We start from the raw sequence: 10,088 nt of genomic DNA, 5'->3' as shown, positions 1-10,088 counted from the left end.
AGCTGGAACCGTTGCCTTTCGTCTTTATGTGAATTTTCGGACTTTTCAGCGTCTTCGTCATGTCAAGAAACCGCTTCTTAGATAAACACTTCCTGTGACGCTGGAATGGCGACAAAATAAAAGCCCGCAACATTAAAAATACGTCTTCAAAATAAAGGCATGGAGGGAACGGTTATTTTAACAGTAGCAAAACAAAGCCTTGCCAAAAGTGATGAACTGAAATCAAAGTAATAATCTTCATGTATAAATATTTAAATGTTTATAAATAAATAAAATAGATGCGCCCACCATGCATGCAATTTTCAGATGCACGTTTACATGTGGGAAAAACGCATATAGTGATATTTATACCTAGATTTTTTATTTTTTGTTTTTTTTTACCAGTCTGATGGAGCAAATGCCCCCGTTTTTTTCCCAAATATCTATCAACTAGTGTGTTACTAATGACAATAAAGTGGCTATTCTCCTCTCTATTCTCTAAATATCAGACCTTGTGATTCACCCTCCACGCCAGCTAGCGGCGCTGTTGCACCCATTCGTCGTTCGCCAGCCGCTATTGGAAACCTTGAAGAAGAAGAACATCAGCGGCAGAAACAGCAACAGAAGAAGACGTCCATCCACGCTGCGGGGTAGCTTCCGTGGTCGTGAGTAGCGGTTGGATCATTAGTGAGGAGCCATGGAAGACAAGGCACAGATACAGGAAGCGATTAAAGTCCAGGGCGAAGTCGTTCGGAAGTTAAAATCAGAGAAGGCGAGCAAAGAGCAGGTCAGTGCTCACGTTTGTCTTTTAGCGAGGCGGGCTGCTAGCATGCGGCTAACATCTGTCACCGTTCTGAAGGGAAGCTAACACCGTTACACCTCATTCATACTGCGCAGCAAGCTGGAAACCCGAGACAGACGTGTTTTAACGTACTGTCAGTTCACTGTCACATTATGTTGACTCACTGCTGCCTGGTTAATATGAAGCACTGCTATATTCGGTGCTCTTCATCTCCGTTAAACCGTCTAACTAAAGTGACAGCTTTTTCCTTAAGTGTGGCGAATAAACTGGAACTCACATTTTACAGAAACACACCAGTTACAATAAATGTCCACTAATAAATAGGCCAACATTGAATAGCTCTAAATGTTAAAGATCTTTTTTTCTGTAGTCACAGTCTGGGTACAAGGAAACTACTTGTCTATTAGCTCCCACCGGTGTTTTCATTTTAGCCGAACTAGCTTAATGCTAGCTTAAAACTAGCCGAAATGAAGCTATCCCCGTCCGCTAACCGGCCTCCTTCAGCTAGCTCATGCTAACATAATGCAGGTTATGTGTGTAAATTAGCCGACAGATTCACAAGTCAGATACACTGAGTTCTGTCATTCAGTAAATCTGATCAGACAATTCTGACACTAAGCAGCCAAGCAGTGACTTTAGTCGAGCTAATGCTAAACGTGTATAGAAAGATGATGCAATAACATGCCCAGTTAACACACACAGTGTGGCAGCAGAACCTGTTGTAAATAGGAGTCTGAAGCTAGTGTCACCTAAAGGTCTGCAGCCTGATAAAGACAAAATGCCACTCTAAATATGGGACAGTGTCTTTATTGTCAGCTTTTGTTGAAGTGTTCAAACTCAACACCCACATTCGTTTCATTCTAATTTCAAATGGCTCCTCTGTGATATTCAAGAATCCTCCTCTGGCATGCAACTAAGAGCATGTTCTCATTGTCATAGCCAAAGAGTCCAGACAGCAGCCTCCGTTTGTTTCTTTTTTCCGTTTTATTTTGTGTAAGCTCCGTCTGTGTGCTTTGTGATGTCAACTGTCTGTGTTTGACCTGTCAGAGCTTTTCCCACCACAACACGACAACATCACACAAGGCCTCCCCTCATCCGCAACTATTGGAAGAGAGAGTTTTAGAGACACCAGACAATTAAACATATCATTACTCGAGTAGGAGAAGTACATTTAATTCATTAGCTCTGTTTTTATTGTTGCCTCCAATCAGGGGTCACCTCCGACATCACACTGGCAACCACTGTGGTCTTTCACTGAAACTGCAATGCCCGAATTTCAGTGAATGCAACTAGATTGTCAGAGTGACAGTGAAAGCACCGTCTGGTAACTGTAACAGCTATACATAGATAGCAACAGCCACCGTCCACACAAAGATGCAGGGTGTGCGTCTTTAGTTAACTGTGGCATACACAAACTACGTGTGAACAGGAGTTAAAATTAGTTTGTTCCTTCCAGCTGTTTGTCGCATCAGACAGCAGCAGGATCCATACAAGCATCTCCAAATAAAGAATTGTTTTCAATCGAGAATTGATGCCGAAAAAGATTTTCACTTCAGACAGACAAAACCCAAATTTGACAATCTTATATTGTTTTCTTTACCTATATTTTTAGGAAAATGTCAGAAAACTTTAACTGTAAGGAGTTTTTGAAAAGCTACATAGGACACACTAAACTTACTGGATGCATGTGTTTGATACAAGGCTCAGAGCAGTGTCTGTCTGTCTGTCTGTCTGTCTGTCTGTCTGTCTGTCTGTCTGTCTGTCTGTCTGTCTGTCTGTCTGTCTGTCTGTCTGTCTGTCTGTCTGTCTGTCTGTGTTGGGCTGGCTGCTTTGATTGACTTGGTACATCTCATGTTCTATCCTCCACGCTGTGATGATGATGATGCGTCATGCCCCGCCCTCCCCTAGTGCTAGGGTTGCTTACCACTTTTCTCCTGTTCTTCCTGCCGGACCCTGGATGACTTTGGCCTGCCCTCGTCCTTATCATCATCATCCTCGTCATCCAACCCTCGTGGACGGCGCTGCACACCTCACTCCACCTCCATCTACTGGTGACTGTGATTGACTGGAACACTCCCACTGGATAATGCTACACACATGATGCACTCCTGAACTTTTGCTCATCGTATTTCTGGAATTTATTTTTTTGCCTATTAATTTTTCAATGCCCCGTGCTGTGGAATAATCATGCTGGGCATGTTTTGTGTTCGTGTTTGCTCTGGCCTGGTGGGCTTTCGGACGGCAACGTGTGTCCGAACTCTGCACTCTTTGTCTGGGATCACTGTGGCTCAGGTAAGCCTCTGTGCATGACAACATTTATCAAGTGCTTTAACAGTAGAGTTTAAGGTTCTCATCAGTGTTGGCGAAGGCTTTATGGCAGCTCTGAAAACTAAATCTTTGTCTTTTCCTTTGTGCGTGTATCGCAGATTGATGAAGAGGTAGCCAAGCTGCTGGAGCTGAAGGCTCGGTTAGGAGGAGATGATGGCAAACATCAGTTTGTCCTCAAAACGGCAAAGGTAAGACCACAGCGCCGCTTCTGTTACATGCAGAGCACTGTCTGAGTAGAAAGAGAAACAGAATCAGTGGTAGTGACCTGGTAGCATTTGAATGTGATTATCGTACATGAACAAGAAACAACGGGTGTAGTGAATTTACCTGTAGTCACTGCAAGATGGCAGTTAGGTCTGCTTAGTCTGGTGTGTGCGTCTTCAAATTAAAACAGTGTCTCTGCTCGTTTGGATATGATCCTCCATTTATTTACAGCAGTTGCTGGTAAGTTATCATTCAGTTCACATGTTAAGTTTCTGATAAACCAAAAATATAACTGAAAACATCCACCTGCCTGACATGGCATTTTACACACGGTCAAAAACTGTTTGGCTTCTTTCCCAAACTGCCCACCTGCTCTCATTCACCATTAGCAGGTATATATGGGGTCCACCCCCTGTGGTGGACAACCCCGGTGACTACTGAAGCCACACCCACACAGAGTCACATCGTCACTCACAATAGTCAAAAAAAAAGAAATTTTATTTTGGCTCCAATGGCAGGTTTGACTCGGTTTGTCATCAGAAAGACATAACGACATGTGCATAGTTTGAACACATCCTTTAAAAGTGATCTACACCGAGGCACCCAGATAGCTCAACAGGTTGAGCTGGTGACCCATAAACAGGTGATGGTCCTCAACGCAGCGGCCTGGGTTCAGTTCCAGCACCAGCACTTACTAAACGTTTACGTTAAAAGAATACTTATACAGCAGTCATGAGTTTAAAAAAAAATCTATTTTTCTTTGTCTGTCAGGGAACGAGGGACTACAACCCCAAGCAGATGGCCATCAGAGAGAAGGTCTTCAACACCATCATCAGCTGCTTTAAACGCCATGGAGCGGAGACCATTGACACACCTGTTTTTGAACTTAAGGTAAATTTTCACTGTTTAACATGTTTGCTACTCAATCTATAAACTCAAAATCGTTTTGCGAACAAACAAAGGAAGTGAATTCTCTCCCTGCTTGCAAAGGAAACGCTGACGGGGAAATATGGAGAAGATTCCAAGCTCATCTACGACCTCAAAGACCAAGGAGGGGAGCTGCTGTCCCTCAGATATGACCTCACTGTATCCTTAACACACAAATGCACACAACCAACTGTACAGCATTGCTCTGAATTCAGTTATTTAGGTACATTTAGATAATGAAACAAGTGAACAAAAGATTTTATACTTACTGGTCCACAGCTGCAGCTTGTGATTCTGAAGATGCTGCAAGTGGTTGATTTGCAAACAGCTAAATGCGTACAGCCCTGTACTCCTTGACCTGCCCTCTCTCAGGTTCCCTTTGCCCGGTACCTGGCCATGAACAAGATAACCAACATCAAACGCTACCACATTGCTAAGGTCTATCGCCGTGACAACCCGGCCATGACCCGCGGACGCTACCGAGAGTTTTACCAGTGTGTAAGTCATCCTATGTCTGGCAAAACCATCTCAAAACAGAGTTATTGGTGGATGTCATAAAACTTTTGTATCCGATTCACTTCGAAAATTTGCCGTGGCATTAGCTGCTCTACTTTAGTCCTTTAACGTGTCTGTTTATGTGTTTCAGGATTTTGACATCGCAGGGCAGTATGATGCGATGATCCCAGATGCCGAGTGCCTGAAGATTGTCCACGAAATCCTCAGTGAGCTGGACCTCGGGGACTTCCGCATCAAGGTTTGTTGTCTGAATATTGAGAAGGACGGGCTTTGGTCTGTAGACGCCATTCCTAACCTTCACCTCTCTTTTCCAGGTCAACGACAGACGCATCCTCGACGGGATGTTTGCTGTGTGCGGTGTTCCAGATGACAAGTTCCGCACCATCTGTTCAACAGTGGATAAACTAGACAAGGTATGGAGACTTACGGCTGTGTATGTACCAAACTTTCATCCATCCATTCATTATCTATACACCGCTTAATCCTAATTAGGGTCGCGAAGAGCCTGAATCTATCCCAGCTGACTTGGGACACATTGGACAGGTCACCAGTCTATCACAGGGCTCCACAGAGAGACAAACAATCACACTCACTTTCACACCTACGGACAATTTGGAGTTATCATTTAACTTGAGCATGTTTTTGAACTGTGGAAGGAAGCCAGAGAACCCTGAAAAATCCCACGCATGCAGAGGGAGAACATGCAAACTCCATGCAGAAGGAGCCCATGCCCAGCCTGGGACGCAAACCGGGAATCTTCTAGCTGCAAGACGACGGTGCTAACCACTAAGCCACTGTGCAGCCTAGCAAACTTTTAGTTCTAGTAAAAATATATATAAAAATTGTTTGGAATGATGGTGGACTGAACAAGTCTTTAGAACAAATCATAATTAGATTTCTGAAACCTGCGATCTTACATTCACACCAATTTCATGCTACATGGAGGTAAGAGTAGAGTGAGGCGTCGTACTTCTCTTTCTAGCTTTTTCTCCATTTTTTTACTCATCTATTTGTGACACATTTCATATGAACAACATCTGTAGACAGATGTCCTCATGGTGCGCTACAGTCCACCAGCCTTTTTCTTCATGTTCCACCGCTGTTTTTCACTTTCACTCTGTCGGCTGACTTTGGCTCGTGTCCTCATTGTGCTGGTCCTCTAGATGCCATGGGAGGACGTGAAGAAGGAGATGGTGAATGAGAAGGGCTTGTCGGAGGAGGCTGCTGACCAGATTGGGGAGTACGTCAGCATGCAGGGTAAGGCTTTCTCTCATGTTCATCCCAGATACGAGACGTTAGGGGTGCCTTGGTGCTGGTAAAATGTCAGATTATTCAAAGCTGTATCCAGCTCCAGGGTTTGCAGACTGAGACATAAGTGGTTTTCCTGTCAGCAGCACAGATAACAGGATTATTGTGTGCAGTGGTTCAACTGGTTCAAATTTAACCCCATTCTATACTGCTTTACGTTTCAATTTCACAGGAAACCCTACCTGACTCTACACTGTATTTTTGCTGATTAAAATAAACACAATAACAACACAACAGCTCAAATTAGCTCCACCATTACAACATTAAAATGCCATTTTTGTAACAACTCTCTGAACCCAAGCAGTTTCTGGATGTGTCACATTTTTACTCTCAGTGGGGAAGTGGAGAGATCAGTGAAAACGCCGTGAATCAGAAACAAGCTACAGTCGACTAAACGTGTGCTGGATGTGTCAGTAGGTTGCTGTGTGTGTTGCAGGTGGGATGGACCTCGCTGAGCGTCTCCTTCAGGACCACAAGATGTCTCAGAGTAAGCAGGCCTGCGCTGGTCTGTCAGACATCAAGCTTCTCTTCAGCTTCCTGCAGCTCTTCCAGGTCACAGACAAGGTGAGGCATGCTCTTATTCACAACAGATGATGTATGTTTCTGTCTTTCTTTTTTTTTTTTTACACAATAGTGATTTTCAGTTTCATATTGTACTTTTTCTTCTCATTTTGGTTTCAGTAATCTCTTGTTTCTGCTGTCTGTTTTCCTCTGCACTTTGCCGTCATCTCCAGGTGGTGTTTGACCTCAGTTTGGCCCGTGGTCTGGACTATTACACTGGGATCATTTACGAGGCAGTGCTGACCCAAGCAGGCGTAGCCGCCGTCTCCAACGAAGCCCAAAACGGGGCAAATGCAGAGGAGAGTGTCAGTGTGGGCAGCGTGGCCGGAGGAGGACGATACGACGGCCTGGTGGGAATGTTCGACCCCAAAGGCAGGAAAGTTCCATGTGTGGGCGTCAGCATCGGCATCGAGAGGATCTTCTCCATCATGGAGCAGAAAGCTGAGGTAATGTGTGAGCTTTCCATCCATCCATTATCGATACACCGCTTAATCCTCAGTAGGGTTGCAGGGGCCTGGAGTCTATCCCAGCTGACTGAGGGTGAAGGCAGCTACACATAGACACAACCAAACACACTCACATTCACACCTACGGACAATTCAGAATCGCAAATGAACTTCAGCATGTTTCTGGACTGAGGGAGGAAGCTGGAGAACCTGGAGAAAACCCACACATGCACAGGGAGAACATGGAAACTCCGTGCAGAAAGATCCCAGGCCCCTGCACAGCGCTAACCACTGAGCAACTGTGTCAGCTAGCGACTGTAAAACAAAAAGGAATTATCCTAATTTTGCTGTGCTGACAATAAGAGAGTGTTGATGTCCAGAGTGTAACTGCACTGTGTTGCTCAGGCCTCAGCAGAGAAGGTGCGAACCACCGAGGTCCAGGTCATGGTGGCGTCTGCTCAGAAGAACCTCCTCGAAGAGAGACTGAGACTCGTCACTGAGCTGTGGAATGCTGGCATAAAGGTGTGTCCGTGTGTGTTTTCTACTTACTTCATGTGTCATTTCTTTTTTGTTCCATTTATTTATTGCTTTGTTCCAGTTGACGTTTATTAAAAGTTTTGCGAGACGTCGGACCTCCACTTGATACGCCTAATTTGCATGAAGTCGAGGTCTACACTAGTTCCTGCAAATAAGCTGTGGACTGTGAGCGAGCTATGCAACGCTACCAAAAAGCAATGCGGGGCGTTTCACATAGACAGTGAATGGAAAGTGTTAAAACGACGGACACACAGCATGAAGGTAGAGCGTCTGTCATGTGACCACCCAGTGGACCGCTAGTGACACGCCTCTCAAGTGTGCGAAAGGAAACGGCAGGTTGTCTCATGTTTCAAAATGCCTCTGTGGACACAGAGGATGAGAGACGAGTTAGATGATCACAGTTAATTATTACTCCACCAAGAAACGGTGGAGGTATGTGACGATCGGCATGCATCTGTCCGTCTGTCTGTCTGTCTGTTAGCAACATTACTCAAAGAACGGAATCTGATTTGCTACTGACCAAACCGAATATTCGGCGCGTCGCTGACTGAGCAGCCTTGGCGGAGTACTGTGTCTGAGTGCTTTTCTTGTTTGATATTTCAGGTGGTTCGACTAAAACATGTTAATTTCCACCAGAATTCACTATAAAATCACACCAGTAAGACAGACGGTGTACCGGTGAAAAGTACAGCTAACTGACTGTGTTTCTGTTTTGTGTGCATGTGTTCAGGCCGAGGTGATGTACAAGAAGAACCCCAAGCTGCTGAGTCAGCTGCAGCACTGCGAGGAGTCGGGGATCCCCCTGGTGGCCATACTGGGAGAGCAGGAGCTGAAAGACGGAGTGGTCAAACTCCGTGTAGTGGCCACCAGAGAGGAGGTAGGACTACAGGACACACATTACATACGTGGGCCATCAGAAGGCACTAGAAGTATCTAATAAACACCCTCATGTCTCGGCTGGTTCGCTGCCACAGGGTTTGAAAGCTTACCAGATCTGAATCCCAAAACCCATTTTTGACAAAATGACACCATTAGTGAGAGTCAGAAACTGTAAACAGACTTGTCAGCTTCTCAACCTTCTTCCAGTACTTGAGCTAACGATGTGCGACTTGCAGTTTGTCAGAGAACACAATCAAATCTGAGCCAAAAAATGAAATATTTAATCAGAATCACTTCATTTTACATGGCTGAAAGTGTATCAGTATTGAGACCAGTAAAATATAGACACATATGCAGGGTTTCTGCAGGGCATTAAAAAGCATTAACAGTCATTAAATTGATTTTGCGAAAATTAAGGCCTTAAATGGCATTAAAAAGCATTAAATTTGACTTGCTGATTCCTGCAGAAACCCTGATATGACACACTGCCAACACTTACAGCTGGATAAACAGCACTGCCTCTTTTGTCCCTGTTGTCTCCACAGATCGACATAGCCAGAACTGATCTTACCAGTGAGATCAGGAGGAGGACCTCTGAGGCTTAGACACTCCCTCCTGTACAGCTCCTGGATCAAATACAGACGCTCTGCAGAACATTGTACAGAATTCCTCGTCCAGTCCTCTATGGAGCGTGTCGGACATGAAGAAGACACACATCAGTCTCATTTTCATAGCAGCCACATGGACTGGTGTTACGGAGCCTGTGGTGCTCACGTCGTACTCTTAGACACACTAACAGAGCAGAAGGCCAGAGTCAGTGAAGCTAACAGAGTGTGTTTAAGATGACGACGTACTTACATGGAATTTAATGTGCTTCGGAATAGGTCTGAAAGACGTGTGCTTGCCTTCAGTGTCCATGTAAAGTAGGTTTACTGTTGAGCAGATCAGAGTTAATCAAACCTGTCGAGTCCTGCAGGTCAGAGTACGCTGTAAAAATGCTACTGATCAGTTTAGTTTCAATCAGATTCAACGAAAAAAATACACAAATACCCGATCTGTGCCACACGAAGGATGATAGTCTCTGTTCAAAATGTTTACTTTCTACATGACTTACTGCAATTCAACTTCCAGCTTCAACATGTAACATGAAGAAGGTCCATTGCTACCTGTACCAAACATGCTGTACTGCTCAGTGTCTGAAATAAACACACTCTGTCATTCAGTTTTATCAGTACCAACCAACAACTGGCTATACAGCTGTGTGCATGCTCAGCTTTGTGTCTGGATAGAGTGAAATCTGACAGCTATCAGCAGAACGACGCTTTGGTTTTAGTACCAAGTGGGTTGTCTCACTGCAGAGATTGATGCCTCGCACAGGACAGGAAGGGTGTCAGAGGCTTTCAAAAATCTATAAATGGAGGTGGATGAACATGACTTCCAACATGACAACAGCAGCCTCAATCAAATCCATTGTCTCACCGTGAACTACATCCTGGGTGCAGTCTATGACTTGATTTCAACCTTTGTGCATTAAACCATCTACTACCTCTAGTGGTGGCAGTGGGAAAACCTCATCATATACATGGTTGACATGTTGAGAA

The 10,088-nt window shown here is 44.6% G+C and overlaps 1 protein-coding gene across 2 annotated transcripts; it reads left to right on the top strand.

Moving 5' to 3' along the window:
* Nucleotides 1–582: 582 nt before the first annotated feature.
* On the top strand, nucleotides 583–9,709 carry hars (histidyl-tRNA synthetase). Of its 2 annotated transcripts, XM_023273503.3 has the most exons (14): nucleotides 624–766; nucleotides 2,690–3,073; nucleotides 3,208–3,297; nucleotides 4,085–4,204; nucleotides 4,304–4,399; nucleotides 4,613–4,738; nucleotides 4,887–4,994; nucleotides 5,071–5,169; nucleotides 5,920–6,013; nucleotides 6,501–6,628; nucleotides 6,799–7,071; nucleotides 7,477–7,593; nucleotides 8,339–8,485; nucleotides 9,033–9,709. In XM_023273503.3, exons 2-14 carry the CDS (start codon nucleotides 2,969–2,971, stop codon nucleotides 9,090–9,092), a joined length of 1,563 nt encoding a protein of 520 aa, XP_023129271.2. In that variant the 5' UTR covers nucleotides 624–766; nucleotides 2,690–2,968; the 3' UTR covers nucleotides 9,093–9,709. The 2 variants fall into 2 exon arrangements, with proteins under 2 accessions (XP_023129272.1, XP_023129271.2); XM_023273504.3 differs by lacking the exon at nucleotides 2,690–3,073 and having other exon boundaries at nucleotides 583–766.
* Nucleotides 9,710–10,088: the final 379 nt, after the last annotated feature.

This window comes from Amphiprion ocellaris, chromosome 13 (assembly GCF_022539595.1).
Source record: "Amphiprion ocellaris isolate individual 3 ecotype Okinawa chromosome 13, ASM2253959v1, whole genome shotgun sequence".
NCBI classification, from domain to species: domain Eukaryota; kingdom Metazoa; phylum Chordata; class Actinopteri; family Pomacentridae; genus Amphiprion; species Amphiprion ocellaris.
The sequence above is the reverse complement of the archived record's forward strand: the minus strand, read 5'-3'. Positions and strand labels throughout refer to the sequence as shown.

Coding starts and splice junctions, on each gene's coding strand:
- hars (XM_023273503.3), top strand. CDS start 2,969: ATGCTGGGCATGTTTTGTGTTCGTGTTTGCTCTGGCCTGGTGGGCTTT. Junction 4,205..4,303: donor CACCTGTTTTTGAACTTAAG/GTAAATTTTCAC, acceptor CTGCTTGCAAAG/GAAACGCTGACGGGGAAATA. Junction 6,014..6,500: donor GGAGTACGTCAGCATGCAGG/GTAAGGCTTTCT, acceptor TGTGTGTTGCAG/GTGGGATGGACCTCGCTGAG.